Below are 18,971 nucleotides of genomic sequence, written 5' to 3'. Positions count from 1 at the left end.
AATCCATAAAACTATGATAATTCTAGAATTGAACCTGAGTTTGTATGGTAAAAAAAAATATAAGAATTACCTAATGATATTTCTATGATAATGAAAACTATAAAACAAATAGTGGATTTTTGCATAATGTATTAATGAAATTTTGTAATTCTGAAAAACACTTTTACAATAGACGATGCATTCTGTGATACAGAACCTTAAAATATACAAAATAAAATGTAAATGAACATAATATAGTACCTAACAGTGTTGTTAAAGTATGACGTAGTAAAATATGTACCTAAAAGTTTAGGGAAAAAAAAATTCTCAAAATATTCATATTTTCAGAGAAAATGAGTGTCTCACGTTAGTTGGATCACCCTGTATAATATAAATATGAAATGTAATTATCATAACTATTTTATTAAACTACATGCATATATAATAATACATTTTACTGATAATATTGTAAGATCATATTTTTATTAGATAATACTAAACGCGTATATACTGAACAAGCTATAAATCCCATTCCTACGACTCATGTCTCATCCTTACCCTTTTTTTACAACAACCAGTGCTACCAGAACTTTGCTACTTACATCCCATTCACTATTCACACTATATACGCTCTTCAAGAATGTACTAAATATTTCTACAGAGTTCAGGAATTTTTGAAAAAGTTCCGGAAAGTCATAGGAGGCTCTTGAAGTAATTTTTAAAAATCTATTTATTTATTTGAAAATAATTTTTACAATACATTTACCGTATCAATTCGCATGCTTAATTTTTTCATCCACATATCAGTCAATTAATAAGCAGCAAACCGTTTTATTACACTAATAAAATTGGTTTCGTTCAACGATTCTATTGTTGTAGTTATAGTGACATTTAGAACCTCATTGACGTATGCCAATAACTTTGATTTAGTTATTTCGACAGTAGGCAAAAATCTGCCCTCATAATATTTGAACGTTATTTCCATTTGCTTTATCACTTTATCCATGGTGTTAGCCGTATGCCTTGCAATACAGTCGTATATAATCCGTTCTAAATCAGCCATTTTAAATAGATTCTGTCGATTTAACAAGATGCGACATCCGCTTCGCGATTGTGATTCTATCGGACGTTTTCTCCCTTATACACCATTTTAGAAAGAATAATGTTGCTGTCAGAGAGAAATGTAATATTGGCATTTTTTTCGGGATTCTCTGGGATGTTTGAAAGTATGTATCCCGTTAACGAGTAAACTCTCTTTTTTTGATTTTATGTTATTTGCGTTATTTGAACAAAGTCAGCGTTATGGTGAGGCAAACTTGACCTACTCAACAAGACCCTCACCGTTCATTGTTCCAGTACATAGGTTTCAATACCACTACCAACAAGCGACTGTTTGAATAATTCAATACAATAACTGTTTTTCCCTTATTTCGATAAATAGTTTTTAAAGCACAATCACACCGTGATTTTAGTACGGTCCGGTGTAAGAAAACAAATATGAATTTATTTAAAAGAATAATACCAATAATAAAGTTCATATAGCCTTTTTGGAGTCTAAATCTGGGGATCAGCTAAGAATTCGAACCTTAACAAACTACAAGTCTCACAAAATAAAATACTCCGTCTCATCGCTAGTTCACCGCCTTATATATCAAACCATACTCTACACTCTGATTTACAAATAAAAACAATAACACAAGTTGCCAAAGACTACTACAGACGATACCACAATTCTCTTCAAAATCACCCAAACCCCCTTGTAAATAATCTCACATTACCCTCGATGCCTAACAACCCACCAAAGAGACTTAAAAGGAAGTGGTGCAGAGACCTTCTCACTATCCATTAATTAAAAACAAAGTTAATAAGAGTATCGTCAGTGGACGGCTTCTCTTTTCATACTTTCAATGTCTATAATTTACCTGTCATCATATATACTTGTTGTAATTAAATTTTATAGATCGTATATGTAAAATAAAGGAGGAAAAAAAATATATATAACCTTTTCAAAAGGTTTTAAATGAATATATAACAGAAAACAGTGCTGTGGGGTCAGGGTATAGTTAGGGAACCGAAACGGACAATTCATTGACCTGAGCGGAAATATTTTTCTAAAATGTATACAATTTTTAAACATAGTATATATTTAGTTAAAAATTAGACCAAAATGTATTTATTTTTGCATCAATCCATACTGCGTGACGTAAAACCCTATGAATTAAAATTGTAAAACTAAAAATGCAATGTATGGTTTTTGTTTCTACGAACAAATTAAAACGCCATACCATCTGATTTTGGTGCGCGATTTCGCATAGAATACCACATGTGTATATTTTATTAAGCCAAGGCTAAATGACATAAAGTGTTAACAGAAAACAGTAAAAATAAAATATAGTAAGTAATAAACCGTAGTATCAAAGTAAAAAAATATGTTATTTAGAGATTTAAAGAATTTAAATTTATTTCGATACTCAATATTCAGGTATACAATACTGACAACTACGTTTAATATTTTATTCAAAGATATAACTACAATAAAACTTAAGTCTAATAATTTAGTAGATCAAAACTGTATTAGCAAGAAGCCGACGAACTTTGGTTTATGTTAGGACACAATTCATTTCTTGGTGGAACAACTTTTTATTTAGTTATTTCAAATAGACACGAGCCCCTATAATAAGCGTTCTTTCTTTAAGACCATTTTTTTAATAGCTCAACCCAACTAGAAATGTAGTGTGCCCTTAAATTAACCATAAATTTAGTAGGATTGTCTTTGTATTTTTTGGAGAGTTACTTAAATACCTTAATTTATACATTACACAAGGTATAACTTATGCCCAATTTATTTTGTTATTTAAAGGGTTGCTTTTAATAAGGAACTTATTCATCAATAATTTTATGACTTAAAGCTCGGTATAATTATAATATTTATCACTATGATTTATTGTGATCGAAATATATCAAGAATATTTGAAATACTGGACAATTATTTTGAGGAACGCTAACCAAAGTTGTTTATTCCTAACAAAATATTTTATCCGGCACATGTGTTTTTTGTAAACAGGTTGTTCTGTTACTATCCAAATAACATTGCCATTTGCGACTTACTTTAATGACACTGCTTCTATATAGTTTGAAAAACATTTGTTAAATAATGTATACAGGGTAGATCTTTTAACGCCTTACACTACTTTTCTCAAAAACTACTTAGATTTTTACAAAAATAAAAATGTTTCATTAATTGTTTTGTGTATACTAACTTATTATGTACTACTTTTTTTTTTGTATTACCCCCGTGCCCCGAAAACTTAACACCAACTTTCGATTTTCAAATCAAAGTCCATTAAATAATTTCGTTTTTAGGTAGATAATATTATTTTTAAAATAATGACATATTGCAAGCTCAATACCAACAGTTAGTGTTAGAGCTATTAGCATTAGAAATAATAGACGTGCGGTGAAGGGGGTAAAATAATTGTTCGGTCTTATTCCATTTGGAAAATAAAATGGCCATTTATTTGGAAAATAACAGAACTTATCTTGAATATAAAAAAACACTTAAGGCTGATAACAAATTTCGTTAGCAATAAACAATTTAGGTTATCGTTGCATGAAAATATTGTCCAATGTTTCAAATATTCTTGATATTTTTCGAAAACTTTATAGTACACTTGTTTGACGATTTCTATTCATTATTATTGTTCCTACAATTCTTAGTTACCGCCAAATGACGGGCTGACATTAGATGCATGCAGTTTTATAAAATAATTATGATAAATATTGGGCAATTTTATTTTTTTAATGTTAATCGAAATTATTTATTGATAACGTCATGTTTGCTCATTCTTACAGGTTTTTTTGAAATATGTATCGTTTAGTTTATTTTTTTTTTTAAATAAATAAATAAACATTGCCATTTGCATCATATTTTAATACCGCTGTTACTACACAGTCTGAGTAAAACTTGCTAAATAATGTACGTATATCATTGTGTTCATTTACATTTTATTTTGTACATATTAAGGTTCTATATTGTAGAATTCACCGTCTATCGTAAGAGTATTTTTTAGAAAAACAAAAGTTAATTAGTACATTATGCAAAAGTTCACTATTTATTTTATTGTTTTCATTATCATGGAAATATCATTGGGTATAAATATCTTATTTGTATTTTTTTTTTTCAATACAAACTTAGGATTAACTAGATAATTATCATAGTTTTATGGCTTCTAATTAAATGGCAAATTAAAAGAAGTTATTATTTATATGAAAAAATTATTTTCATTTAAAATTTATGTAAGCGTGTATGAATTCATATTAAAACCTAATTTTGTTGTTTATATTTAGTCACACAGGGTCGACCATATCCAAGTATGTTTATAAATTATCTATAGCCAAATGTTTCACATACAATTTTATACACGTTTTCTATGTATCTTGTATATTTTTAATTATTTATTGTATAATCCTGTATCATGATCAGATTTACATTCCTTGTACGTTTGTTTTTGGAGTATTTACACGGTACAAAGACTAAACAAAATATTTAATAAAAATAATGATTTATTTATTTTTAATGAAAAGATAGAGACGAGGAAGTACCAAAACAAGAAGATTTGACGGAGTCACAGAAGAATCTGGGTAATTTCACGATTTTGTTATTATTACAAGCGTCAAAATGCTAAATACCAACGAATTTTTGGAGCACTCCCCCGAGGAACATTTCAAAACTCACTCTGGGTATCTGTTCCAACAAATAGAAATGTATTGTGCCCTTAAATTAACCTTAATTTTAGTTGTTCCATCTTTGTATTTTTTGTGAGTTACTTAATCACCTTAACTAGATTACCATTTAACCATATAACATATTGTCTTATCGTTATCGAAAAATATCAGGAATATTTGAAATGTTGGACAATAATTTCATGCAACGCTAACCAAAATTGTTTATTGCTAACAAAATATTCTTCGGCACGTTCGGTTATTTTCCAAATAACATTGCCATTTGAGTCATACTTTAATAATACATAGTTTCTATTGTTTGAAAAACATTTGTTAAATAATGTATATTATATACTGTTGAATATTATTTTTTTACACACAAGTTTCCAAATTTGGTAAACGTAATTGTTATTAAAAAGGAAAACTAAAAATTAGAGTTATTTTAGAAAAAATGTGTCTTATCCATTATGAATCATTTGTAAAATTTTTGTTTGAAAACAAAATATTTGATAAAAATAATGATTTATTTTTTTTTTTAATGAAAAGTTACAGCCCGGGATGTACCAATAGAAGGAGATTCGATGAAATCACAAAAGAACCTAGGTAATTTCAAGTTATTTTTTATATATACAATCGCCAGAACGTGAAATACGAAAAAACTTTTAGAGCACTCTCGCTTGGAACTTTTTGAAACGAACTCTGCGTGTCTGTTCCTACGAAAAGAATGTTTATCGTCAGTAAATCAATATTTTTGATCCTGTCATGTAAATTGATGATCATATTTTTAGTTTTTTCCTTTATTCTTTTTTTAATGGCTTTTCATAGTATCTTTGGACGTTGTATACTTACTTTTTCGTGTTGCCAAATATTTGAGAATTTCGTATCGTAGATTCCTATTTAAACTCGTCCAATTTTTATATTTATAAATACTGTTATGTTAATTTAAAGTTAACAAATATATATAATAATGATATGTATAATTTGTTAAATTATAGCTGTCAAGAAAAAGCGTTCTACAGGTATAGTATAGACATTAGAGTTGGTAGTTGCCTAATGTGCACTTTATTTATTATATTTTTATAATTGAATTATTATTTTTGTGTACCACAAAGTCAGTTCTTTTTCATATTATTGCCGTTCTTTTTTCCCGTGATTTTCGTCGAACCTTTTCTATAACAATACAAGTTCAAACCACCAGCAATACATTAGATGTGTTAATATTCATCTACTGAAATTAGAATAGTATCCCTCTTGACAGTTTAAAAATCGTGTAAGAAATGTTATATTTAAAGCTATTATTTTCTTACACATTCACTATTAAAAATGTTTTACTGTAATAAGTTTTCAAATGAAGAAAATGTTTTTTTTTTGTATTTTAGGCTGTATGTCTTCAATAAAAAAAAGTATGTTTTTCATCACTTATTACTTTGTTTTATTTAATTTTGTTTGAACAATTGAATATGGTACGAAAAATATTCACGATAAAAGCTAATTCATTTTGGACGTCCAAAATGTCTTGTTCATTTATTTTGAAATGTTCGATTATTAATAATTCTACAATCAAATATCTTTGAAATAATTTGAACACGTTGTATACACTGTAATATAAATTATATTATTATAAAACGCATCCAACTTGACAAAAAGTTAACAGCTTTTAACGAAACACTGTTTCGAAAATGTGACAGACCTCTACATTAAACTGGTTTAGTGTGATGTTATCATCAACAAGTTATGTACCGAGGCACATAAGTTAGTACAGTTTTGTGACTTCAATTAGATTACATCATTTTGTGGTTATTTAAAAATGTACCCTAATTAATTTTTATTCATAATCTTCGTTATGCTTTTAATTACCCAATACTTATTTGCTTAGATGCTTGTAAAGTAGCCGGAGCTCTTTTGTGTGCAGTGTGTTTTCGACAAATGAATCACCCATAGGAGATTCTACTAAATGTTTAAACAATCCGTGCGTGTGCAAAGGTAGATAATCATTACTTATTTTTAAAACATATATTTTTTTAAGTAGAAAAGTTAACGTTATTAATTGGGTGATTCACTTATATAATCTTAAAACATAAAATAGCATCGTTTAGCATTCGAATTGGTTCACTATATTTCGGTCGTGATAGGAAATCGAAAACGCAGTTTCCATCCGCGCTGTAAAGTCGATTTTCGAGCACCTCTTATTTACGTTTAAGTTAAGTTAGTCGAATTTGCAAATGTCCCTTTTTAATATTACTAAAAATTATTATTTTCTTCCAATAATACATAATCTTTCCTTAGAGATCTAAAGAAAATACAAAACATGATTAATTAAAAAAATTTTTATAACATAGGTAACATTATACAAATTCATTATATTTAACATACGAATTAATAAAGTTTTTTTTAACAGAACGTATCCAATGAGAACAATCTAATTTGCAGAAATATACAGTTAAAAATACAGATTTTAAATAAATATAAATGTACAAAATTAAATTGTGTACGCTATTACTAAACCAAAAACATATTATACATGACGAATTCATAATAAACTTCTACTATCTGGCAAATTAAAATATCTTGTTTTGCATTAGTACAAGTTTTCAAACTTGGTTACTATATTTTTACCCGATTTTATTATTATAGCTTTGTTCAAGTGCAATGTGAACACTGTTTAAATAATTCAAAACAATTGTTGTGAAAAAAATGTGTAACTATTTAAATTCTATATCTGAAATTTCGCTGTTGGTGTATACATGTTTTTCCCTTATATCGCTAAATAATTTTTAAAACACAATCACAATGTGGTTTTAGTACGGTCCGGTGTATGAAAACTAATATGAAATTATTTTAAAAAATAATGTCGATAGCAAAATTTATATAACCCTTACAAAAGGTTTTAAATGAATATATAACAGAAAACAGTGCTGTGGGGTCAGGGTATAGTTAGGGAACCGAAACGGACAATTCATTGACTTGAACGGAAATATTTTTCTAAATTTTATACAATTTTTAAAAATTGTATATATTTAGTTAAAAATCAGACCAAAATGTGTTTATTTTTGCATCAATATATTGACATACTGGGTGACTTTATACCCTATGGATTAATATTGGAACGCTAAAAATCCAATGTATGGTGTTTGCTTCTACGAAAAAATTAAAACGCTATACAATCTGAATTTGTTGCGCGATTTGGCATAGAATACCACATGTGTTTTGCTTATATTTTAATAAGCCAAGGTTAAATTACACAAGGTGTTAACAGAAATTTTATTCAAAGATATAACTAAAATAAAACTTGCATAAAATGATTTACAGTCTAATAATTTAGTAGACCAAAACTGTAGAAGCTTAAAAAAAAAATCGTTTTCAAGTGTCTTTTGAAAAAGCCTTTTGAAACCATATTATAAAGCCAAAATAAGATAATTTACACTAGTATACCATCAATCCTTTTAATCAGCATTTGTTGTTAAAACAAGTAGTTATGAAAAGAGATTTGAGTTATTAGGCTACTGTACTGTATTATATAGGAGGCCGATTTTCATTTAAAAACTCCAGTTAATTTGCAATAAATTATTTGGTTTTTAAAACTAGGCATGTGAGTCAATGACAGTTTTGTGTTTTTATGAACGCTTTTTTGTCACTACTATTATCTAATGAACACCTATTGTCAATCTGAAGAAAATTATGTTTTATACTAGATAGCGTCATAAAAAAAATGGCAAATTCGCTGTGAATGAATTTTGCCAAGTAGCCGACGAAATTCGGTTTATGTTGGGACATTAAATGTATTGTGCCCTTATATTAAGTAAAATCTTAGCTGTACCATCATTGTATTTTTTTGAGAGTTACCTAATCACCTTAATTTATAGATTAACATATATATTTAACATTTTGTCTTATCGTTATCGAAAAATATCAATAATATTTTAAATATTAGACAATTTCATGCAATGCCAACCAAAATTCTGGTACGTGTTTTTTTAGAAACATGTACGTTCTGCAATTTTCCAAATAACATTGCCATTTGCGTCATAAACAACATTGTTTCTATATAGTTTGAAAAACATTTGTTAAATAATGTATACAGGGTAATTCTGTTAACGCCCCACACTACATTTCTCAAAAACTATTTAGTTTTTTTCGAAAAAAAATGTTTAATTAATAATTGTTACTATATAAAATACTCAGTTATTATACACTACTTTTTTTGGTATATCCGCCATTCTCCGAAAACTTGACACCAACTTTTTATTTTCAAATGAAACTCCTATAAATAATTTAGTTTTTAGATAGATAACATTATATTTAAAAAATGACATATTGCAAGCTCAATTCCAAAAGTTAGTGTTAGAGCTATTAGCATTAGAAATAATAGACGTGCGGTGAAAAGCGTGAAATATTTGTTCGGTCTTATGCCATTTGGAAAATGAAATGGCTATTTATTTAGAAAATAACAGAACATATCTTGTTTCTAAAAAACACTTAAGGCTGATAACAAATTTCGTTAGCAATAAACAATTTAGGTTAGCATTGCATGAAATTATTGTCCAATACTTAAAATATTCCTGATATTTTTCGAAAGTTTTGCAGTACACTTCTTAGTTACTGTCAAATGGCAGACTGACATTAGATGCATGCAGTTTTATAAAATAATTATGATAAATACATGCCCCATATATTTTAAATATTAAGCAATTATTATTTTTTTAATGTTGATCGAAATTATTTATTGATAACGTAATGTTTGCTCATTCTTACAGGTTTTTTTGAAATATGTATCTTTAGTTTATTTTTTTTTTTTTAATAAATAAATAAACATTGCCATTTGCATCATATTTTAATACCGCTGTTACTACACAGACTTAGTAAAACTTGCTAAATAATGTATATTATTATGTTCATTTAAATTTTATTCTGTACATTTTAGGGTTCTATATCGTAGAATTCATTGTCTATCTCTAGAGTATTTTTCAGAAAAACAAAAGTTCATTGGTACATTATGCAAAAGTTCACTATTTATTTTATTGTTTTCATTATCATGGAAACATCATTGGGTAAATTTTATTTTATTTGTTCTTACAATTCATTCTCAGGTTCAACTCTATAATTATCATAGTTTTATGGCTTCTAATTAAATGGCAAATTAAAAGAAGTTATTTTTATGGAAAATTTATACTCATTTCAAAATTATGTAAGCGAGTATGAGTTTATATTAAAACCTAATTTTGTTTTTTATATTTAGGCACACAGGGTCGACCATATCCAAGTATGTTCATAAATTATATACAGCTATATGATTTACACACAATTTTACATACGTTTTCTATGTATCTTGTAGACTTTTAATTATTTATTGTATATTATGACCGTGTAGTAATTTACACCTAAAAGTAGATAATAGTACCATTACAGATCACATTCCTTGTACGTTTGTTTTTGGAGTATTTACATGGTACCAAAATTAAACAAAATATTTGATAAAAATAATGATTTATTTATTTTATAATGAAAAGCTGGCGACGAGGAATCACTAAAACAAGAAGATTTGACGGAGTCACAAAAGAATCTGGGTAATTTCATAATTTTTTTATTATAACAAGCGTCAAAATGCTAAATACCAACGAACCTTTGGAGCACTCTCCCTAGGAACATTTCAAAACTCATTCTGGATATCTGTTCCAACAAATAGAAATGTATTGTGCCCTTAAATTAACCTTAATTTATTTGTTCCATATTTGTATTTTTTTGTGAGTTACTTAATCACCTTAATTTATAGATTACTATTTAACCATATAACATATTGTCTTATCGTTATCGAAAAATATCAGGAATATTTGAAAAATATTGGATAATAATTTCATGCAACGCTAACCAAAATTGTTTATTGCTAACAAAATATTCTTCCGTACGTTGGGTTATTTTCCAAATAACATTGCCATTTGAGTCATACTTTAATAATACATAGTTTCTATTGTTTGAAAAACATTTGTTAAATAATGTATATTATATACTTTTGAATATATTTTTTTTCCAATTTTAGTAAACGTAATTGTTATTAAAAAGGAAAACTAAAAATTAGAGTTATTTTAGGAAAAATGTGTCTTATCCATTATGAATCATTTGTAAAATTATTTGAAAACAAAATATTTGATAAAAATTATGATTTATTTATTTTTTATGAAAAGTAACAGCCCGGGATATATCAATACAAGGAGATTCGATGGAGTCACAAGAGAACCCGGGTAATTTCACGTTGTTTTTTAATTATACAAGCGCCAGAACGTCAAATACGAAAAAATTTTTAGAGCACTCCTTCTCAGAACTTCTCGAAATGTACTCTGCGTGTCTGTTCCAACGAAAAGAATGCTTTTCGTTAGTAAATAAATTATTTTGGGTATGTCATGTAAATTGATGATCATGTTTTTTCCTTTACTCTTTTTTTAAATTGTTTTTTTATTGGACGTTATATACTAAAAAGCTTACTTTTTCGTGTCGCCCAATATTTGAGAATATCGTATCGTACATCGTTATCGACCAGTCAACTTTTTTAGTACTTTTTTCTCAATTAAAATTGCTAACAAAATGTATGTGATACCATTTAAAATCCAAAAATTGTTATCACAAAAATTAAGTTGGGTGGGGAGGGGGTAAAAACTAAAAAAAAAGTTAAAGAATGAGATTTAATTATATAAAAATATAATGAAAAAAATAATTAATTTTTTATTTTACTCTATGATTAATTGAGTGGCCGATGATAAAAAAAATCACCCTGTATAGTATTGACCAGATAAGTCTACGAATTTCAATAGAGGTTTAATTTTTTTTATGTAAAAGCTGCACCAAAGTACTTACAGAACCTTATAAAACATGACTCCGGTTTAAACTCCTTCAGTTTTTATTATTCTAAGTACTATTATTTCAATTTAAAGTTAGCAAACATTAATTTGATATGTATAATTTGTTGAATTATAGCTGGCGATAAAAAATGTTCAGGTATAGTATAGACAGTAGAGTTAGTAATTGCTTAATGTGCACTTCCTTAATTACTTTTTTAAACATTTTATTATTATTTTAGTATACCACAAAGTCAGTTATTTTTCTTATCATTGTCGTTCTTTTTTCCCGTGATTTTCGTCGAACCCTATCTCTAACACTCTAAGTTCAAACCACCAGCAATACATGAGATGTGTTAATATTCATGGACTGGAATAAGTATCGTGTCCCTCTTAACAGTTTTAAAATCACGTAAAAAATGTTAAACTTAAGACTATAATTTTTTTACATATTCACTATTAAAAATGTTTCATTGTAATAAGTTTTCAAATAAATAAAAAATGTTTGTTTGTATTTTAGGCTGTATGTCTTCAATAAAAAAACGTATGTTTTCATCACTTATTACTTTGTTTTATTAAATTTTGTTTGAACAATTGAATATGGTACGAAAAATATTCACGATAAAAGCTAGTTCATTCATTTCATCATTTTGTATTCATTTAAAAATGTACACTAACTAATTTTTATTTAAAATCTTTATTATGAATATTATCATTACAATTTTACTTACCTAATACTTATTTGCTTAGATGCTTGTAAAGTTGGCGGAGCTCTTTTGTGTGCAGCGTGTTTTCAACAAACCCATAAGGCCACCCTGAGATCTAATGAAAATACAAAACATGATTAATTTAAATTGTTTTTTTATAACATAGGTAACATTATACAAATTCATTATATTTAACCTACGAATTAATATTTTTTTTTTTTTACAGAAAGTATTTAATGAGAACAATCTAATTTGCAGAAATATACAGTTAAAAATACAGATTTTAAATAAATATAAATGTACAAAATTAAATTGTGTAAGCTATTACTAAACCAAAAACATATTATACTTGACGAATTCATAATAAACTTCTACTATCTGGCAAATTTAAATTATCTTGTTTTGCATTAGTACAAGTTTTCAAACTTGGTTACTATATTTTTACCCGATTTTATTATTATAGCTTTGTTCAAGTGCAATGGAATACTGTTTAAATAATTCAAAACAATTGTTGTGATAAAAAATTTGTAACTATTTAAATTCTATATCTGAAATTTCGCTGTTATTTTGGATATACAATATACAATAACTGTTTTTCCCTTATATCGATAAATAATTTTTAAAACACAATCACACTGTGGTTTTAGTACGGTCCGGTATATGAAAATGAATATGAAATTATTTTAAAAAATAATGCCGATAATATAATTTATATTACCCTTACAAAAGGTTTTAAATGAATATACAACAGAAAACAGTGCTGTGGGGTCAGGGTATAGTTAAGGAACTGAAACGGACAATTCATTGACTTGAACGGAAATATTTTTCTAAATTTTATACAATTTTTAAAAATTATACATCTGAATTTGATGCGCGTTTTGGCGTAGAATACCACATGTGTTTTGCTTATATTTTAATAAGCCAAGGTTAAATTACACAAGGTGTTAACAGAAATTTTATTCAAAGATATAACTAAAATAAAACTTGCATAAAATGATTTACAGTCTAATAATTTAGTAGACCAAAACTGTAGAAGCTTAAAAAAAAAATCGTTTTCAAGTGTCTTTTGAATGAGCCTTTTGAAACCATATTATAAAGTTTAAAGCCAAAATAAGATAATTTACACTAGTATACCATCAATCCTTTTAATCAGCATTTGTTGTTAAAACAAGTAGTTATGAAAAGAGATTTGAGTTATTAGGCTACTGTACTATATTATATAGGAGGCCGATTTTCATTTAAAAACTTCAGTTAATTTGCAATAAATTATTTGATTTTTAAACTAGGCATGTGAGTCAATGACAGTTTTGTGTTTTTATGAACGCTTTTTTGTCACTACTATTATCTAATGAACACCTATTGTCAATCTGAAGAAAATTATGTTTTATACTAGATAGCGTCATAAAAAAAATTGCAAATTCGCTGTGAATGAATTTTGCCAAGTAGCCGAAGAAATTCGGTTTATGTTGGGACATTAAATGTATTGTGCCCTTATATTAAGTATAATCTTAGTTGTACCATCATTGTATTTTTTTTAGAGTTACCTAATCACCTTAATTTATAGATTAACATATATATTTAACATTTTGTCTTATTGTTATCGAAAAATATCAGGAATATTTTAAATATTAGACAATTTCATGCAATGCTAACCAAAATTCTGGTACGTGTTTTTTTAGAAACATGTACGTTCTGTAATTTTCCAAATAACATTGCCATTTGCGTCATAAACAACACTGTTTCTATATAGTTTGCAAGCTCAATTCCAACAGTTTATTCCAACATATAGTTTGAAAAACATTTGTTAAATAATGTATACAGGGTAATTCTGTTAACGCTATATCAAACTCCTATAAATAATTTAGTTTTTAGATAGATAATATTATATTTAAAAAATGACATATTGCAAGCTCAATTCCAAAAGTTTGTGTTGGAGCTATTAGCATTAGAAATAATAGACGTGCGGTGAAAAGCGTGAAATATTTGTTCGGTCTTATGCCATTTGGAAAATGAAATGGCTATTTATTTAGAAAATAACAGAACATATCTTGTTTCTAAAAAACACTTAAGGCTGATAACAAATTTCGTTAGCAATAAACAATTTAGGTTAGCATTGCATGAAATTATTGTCCAATACTTAAAATATTCCTGATATTTTTCGAAAGTTTTGCAGTACACTTCTTAGTTACTGTCAAATGGCAGACTGACATTAGATGCATGCAGTATTATAAAATAATTATGATAAATACATGCCCCATATATTTTAAATATTGAGCAATTATTATTTTTTTAATGTTGATCGAAATTATTTATTGATAACGTAATGTTTGCTCATTCTTACAAGTTTTTTTGAAATATGTATCGTTTGGTTTATTTTTTTTTTTTTAATAAATATATAAACATTGCCATTTGCGTCATATTTTAATAACACTGTTACTACATACACAGTGTGAGTAAACTTGCTAAATAATGTATATTATTATGTTCATTTACATTTTATTTTGTACATATTAAGGTTCTATATTGTAGAATTCACCGTCTATCGTAAGAGTATTTTTTAGAAAAACAAAAGTTAATTAGTACATTATGCAACAGTTCACTATTTATTTTATTGTTTTCATTATCATGGAAACATCATTGGGTAATTTTAATTTGTATTTTTTCTTACAATTCATTCTCAAGTTCAACTCTATAATTATCATAGTTCTATGGCTTCTAATTAAATGGCAAATTAAAAAAAGTTATTTCTATGGAAAATTTATATTCATTTCAAAATTATGTAGGGAAGTATGAAATTATATTAAAACCTAATTTTGTTGTTTATATTTAGTCACACAGGGTCGACCATATCCAAGTATGTTCAAAAATTCTATACAGTTATATATTTCACTTACAATTTTATACAAGTCTTATAAGTATCTTGTATATTTTTAATTATTTATTATATAATATGACCGCGTAGTAATTTACACCTAAAAGTAGATAATAGTACCATTACAGATTACATTTCTTATACGTTTGTTTTCGGAGTATTTAATCGGTACAAAAACTAAATAAAATATATGATAAAAATAATGATTTATTTATTTTATAATGAAAAGCTAGTGACGAGGAATTACTAAAACAAGAAGATTTGACGGAGCCACAGAGGAATCTGGGTAATTTCACGATTTTTTTGTTATTACAAGCGTCAAAATGCTAAATACCAACGAACCTTTGGAGCACACCCCCGAGGAACTTTTCGAAACCCACTCTGAGTATCTGTGTTTTTCAGTAAATCAATTTTTTTCGTTTATTTTGGTCCTTTCATTTAAATGGATAATCATATTTTTAAGAAAACTCTCCGTGCTTACATATTTCTATGCATACTGTTTGAAAGTGGTAATATTTGTAAAAAAGCATCCAATATTAGTCTTGACTTGTTATTTAGTTATTTCAACTAGAAATTTATTGCGCCCTTAAATTAACCATAATTTTAGTTGACCCATCTTTGTATTTTTTTGTTAGTAACTTAAACTTAATTATAGGTTAACAAATATATTTAACATTTTTACTTATTGTTATTTAAAAATATTATGAATATTTGAAATATTGGACAATAATTTCATGTAACGCTAACCAAAATTTTTTTTTGCTAACAAAATATTTTATACGGCACGTTTGGTTATTTTCCAAATAACATTGCCATTTGCATCTCACTTTAATAATACATAGTTTTTATTATATACTGTTGAATATTTTTTTTTTTACACACAAGTTTCCAAATTTGGTAATTGTAAATGTTATTAAAAAGAAAACTAGAAATTAGAGTTATTTTAGAAAAAAAAGTGTCTTATCCTTTATGAATCATTTGTAAAATTTTTATTTGAAAACAAAATATTTGATAAAAATAATGATTTATTTTTTTTTTAATGAAAAGTTACAGCCCGGGATGTACCAATAGAAGGAGATTCGATGGAGTCACAAAAGAACCTAGGTAATTTCAAGTTGTTTTTTATATATACAATCGCCAGAACATGAAATACGAAAAAACTTTTAGAGCACTCTCGCTTGGAACTTTTTGAAACGAACTCTGCGTGTCTGTTCCTACGAAAAGAATGTTTTTCGTCAGTAAATCAATATTTTTGATCCTGTTATGTAAATTGATGATCATATTTTTAGTTTTTTCCTTTATTCTTTTTTTAATGGCTTTTCATAGTATCTTTGGACGTTATATACTTACTTTTTTGTGTTGCCAAATTTTTTAGAATTTCGTATCATAGATTCCTATTTAAACTCGTTCAATTTTTATTTTTATAAAAACTGTTATGTTAATTTAAAGTTAACAAATATTGATATGATATGTATAATTTGTTAAATTATAGCTGTCGAGAAAAAGCGTTCTACAGGTATAGTATAGACATTACAGTTGGTAGTTGCCTAATGTGCACTTTATTTATTATATTTTTATTCACTATTAAAAATGTTTTACTGTAATAAGTTTTCAAATAAAGAAAATGTTATTTTTTTGTACTTTAGGCTGTATGTCTTCAATAAAAAAACGTATGTTTTTCATCACTTATTACTTTGTTTTATTTAATTTTGTTTGAACAATTGAATATGGTACGAAAAATATTCACGATAAAAGCTAATTCATTTTGGACGTCCAAAATGTCTTGTTCATTTATTTTGAAATGTTCGATTATTAATAATTCTACAATCAAATATCTTTGAAATAATTTGAACACGTTGTATACACTGTAATATAAATTATATTATTATAAAACGCATCCAACTTGACAAAAAGTTAACAGCTTTTAACGAAACACTGTTTCGAAAATGTGACAGACCTTTACATTAAACTGGTTTAGTGTGATGTTATCATCAACAAGTTATGTACCGAGGCACATAAGTTAGTACAGTTTTGTGACTTCAATTAGATTACATCATTTTGTGCTTATTTAAAAATGTACCCTAATTAATTTTTATTCATAATCTTCGTTATACTTTTAATTACCCAATACTTATTTGCTTAGATGCTTGTAAAGTAGCCGGAGGTCTTTTGTGTGCAGTGTGTTTTCAACGAGTCCATAAAAACCACCCTGAGATCTAATAAAAATACAAAGCATGATTAATTTAAAAAAATTTTTATAACATAGGTAACATTATACAAATTAATTATGTTTAACATACGAATTAATAAAGTTTTTTTTTTTAACAGAAAGTATCCAATGAGAACAATCTAATTTTCAGAAATATATAGTTAAAAATACAGATTTTAAATAAATATAAATGTACAAAATTAAATTCTGTACACTATTACTAAACCAAAAATATATTATACTTGACGAATTCATAATAAACTTCTACTATCTGGCAAATTTAAATGATCTTGTTTTGCATTAGTACAAGTTCAAACTTGGTTACTATATTTTCACCAAATTTTATTATTATAGCTTTGTTCAAGTACATTGTGAATATGATTCCGCTATCGTTATAGCTTGTATCAACATTTTGCATAATCTTAAAAAGGTTTGTCTAGATAAATCGGTGGGTTAAATTAAAATATAATAACTGTGATTGGCTGAGGTGTTTTGAATGTGGCATGTTATCCTTTGACACTTGATTTGGTGTAAATGAAGAATTCTAGAAACCTTAAGTGATGACGCGGTCGTACCGTCGGCACAACACTAGGTTTGAGGATTAATTAAATGATTTAAGCTCAAAGGTTCGGCTAGAACAAAAAGGTTTATAAAAACTTGTCAAACATGTTGACGACCAGTCCAAAGTTTTAGCAAATAAACCTTTTTTTTTAAAGTTATTTTAATATTTACATTATACAATACCATTTAAGTTTCCAAAGTTAATAGCTCTCGGGAATTACAAAAAAAAATGATACTATTTAGTGGATGTTAATAAAATTGTAAGATTATCACCTTGTATACATCATAAAGTTATGTATATTTTGTATATGAAATGGTTATTTTCTGTACTGCCCTCCTAAAGATAAACACAATAAACTCCAATTAAAAAAAAATATTTTATTATTTCGTATACCTGGTATACCACTTTTTGTTCTAAGATAAAAAACAGTAAATTAACTAGATATGCTTTTAGAAGTTAATACAAAATGTAGTATCGACTAAAAGGTTTTTCAATACAAGTGAAAACATAGTTGGTTTTTCAAACAGACCGAAAAAATAGTTATAAAACCACCATGTCCTTCTTCGATCATTGTAAATGAATTGATCTAAAAGTGCATTTTAATGCACAAGTGTGTCCTTATGAAGATTTTCGTGCCGATTACTATAATAGATTATTTTCATTGTTCTATTAAGCATATATTGACTTTCAAAAATCGTACTATGATCATCTTTCGACTGCTCCACTTCTTACCAGAGCTAATTTTTTAAAATTTACGCCAGTGGCAGTTATTGACCACACACATCAAGATGATGACTTAAAAGTATCAACAATGGATTTACGCGTAGAATTTGAATCTGCAGATGCGTTTCCTGCAAATACCTCAGCCTACTGTATCCAGCCGTTGGTCTGTTGGCGTTAGAAAATTGTAATTTTTTTTACAAAATAATTAATTTGTATATTATTGTTTTTTAATGTTGATTTTTTAAAAAAAATATAAAAACTATTTTTTATGCTACGATTTTTTTTTTTTTTAACCATAGCAATTAATAATATCAAATGTACAGAGTATGGATTTCAAATTCAAGTTTGCCAAGTGCCCATGTGTTTCACT

General features: G+C 26.9%; 1 protein-coding gene and 1 long non-coding RNA gene across 6 annotated transcripts; both read left to right on the top strand.

Annotated features, from left to right (window-relative positions):
• Positions 1 to 3,999: 3,999 nt before the first annotated feature.
• On the top strand, positions 4,000 to 17,542 carry LOC126841413 (uncharacterized). Of its 5 annotated transcripts, XM_050577884.1 has the most exons (9): positions 9,629 to 9,749; positions 9,938 to 9,961; positions 10,209 to 10,265; positions 15,337 to 15,393; positions 16,155 to 16,211; positions 16,600 to 16,623; positions 16,754 to 16,777; positions 17,251 to 17,373; positions 17,436 to 17,542. In XM_050577884.1, the coding sequence occupies exons 1-8, from the start codon at positions 9,695 to 9,697 to the stop codon at positions 17,325 to 17,327; spliced, it is 375 nt and encodes a 124-aa protein (XP_050433841.1). In that variant the 5' UTR covers positions 9,629 to 9,694; the 3' UTR covers positions 17,328 to 17,373; positions 17,436 to 17,542. The 5 variants fall into 5 exon arrangements, with proteins under 5 accessions (XP_050433846.1, XP_050433845.1, XP_050433841.1 ...); XM_050577889.1 differs by lacking the exons at positions 9,629 to 9,749; positions 9,938 to 9,961; positions 10,209 to 10,265 and adding exons at positions 4,000 to 4,129; positions 15,066 to 15,089; XM_050577888.1 differs by lacking the exons at positions 9,629 to 9,749; positions 9,938 to 9,961; positions 10,209 to 10,265 and adding exons at positions 4,000 to 4,129; positions 4,327 to 4,350.
• Positions 5,246 to 7,213, top strand: LOC126841415 (uncharacterized). Its single transcript, XR_007686171.1, has 5 exons — positions 5,246 to 5,304; positions 5,697 to 5,720; positions 6,081 to 6,104; positions 6,578 to 6,684; positions 7,100 to 7,213. It is a non-coding gene; the product is annotated as an uncharacterized LOC126841415 (long non-coding RNA).
• Positions 17,543 to 18,971: the final 1,429 nt, after the last annotated feature.

The sequence above is a fragment of the Adelges cooleyi genome, unplaced genomic scaffold, assembly GCF_023614345.1.
Source record: "Adelges cooleyi isolate 19-005CV unplaced genomic scaffold, UGA_ACOO_1.1 ACOO_flye_CR_arks_rails_tigmint_CR_PRNA_381, whole genome shotgun sequence".
In the NCBI taxonomy this organism is placed as follows: Eukaryota; Metazoa; Arthropoda; class Insecta; order Hemiptera; family Adelgidae; genus Adelges; species Adelges cooleyi.
This window is presented reverse-complemented; position numbering and strand designations above follow the sequence as displayed.

What these genes read in the sequence shown, in the direction of transcription:
- LOC126841413 (XM_050577884.1), top strand. Translation starts at nt 9,695, where the DNA reads ATGCAAAAGTTCACTATTTATTTTATTGTTTTCATTATCATGGAAACA. An exon ending in GGAGTCACAAAAGAATCTGG is followed by an intron (nt 10,266 to 15,336) that starts GTAATTTCATAA and finishes TATAATGAAAAG; the next exon opens with CTAGTGACGAGGAATTACTA. An exon ending in GGAGTCACAAAAGAACCTAG is followed by an intron (nt 16,212 to 16,599) that starts GTAATTTCAAGT and finishes GTTAAATTATAG; the next exon opens with CTGTCGAGAAAAAGCGTTCT.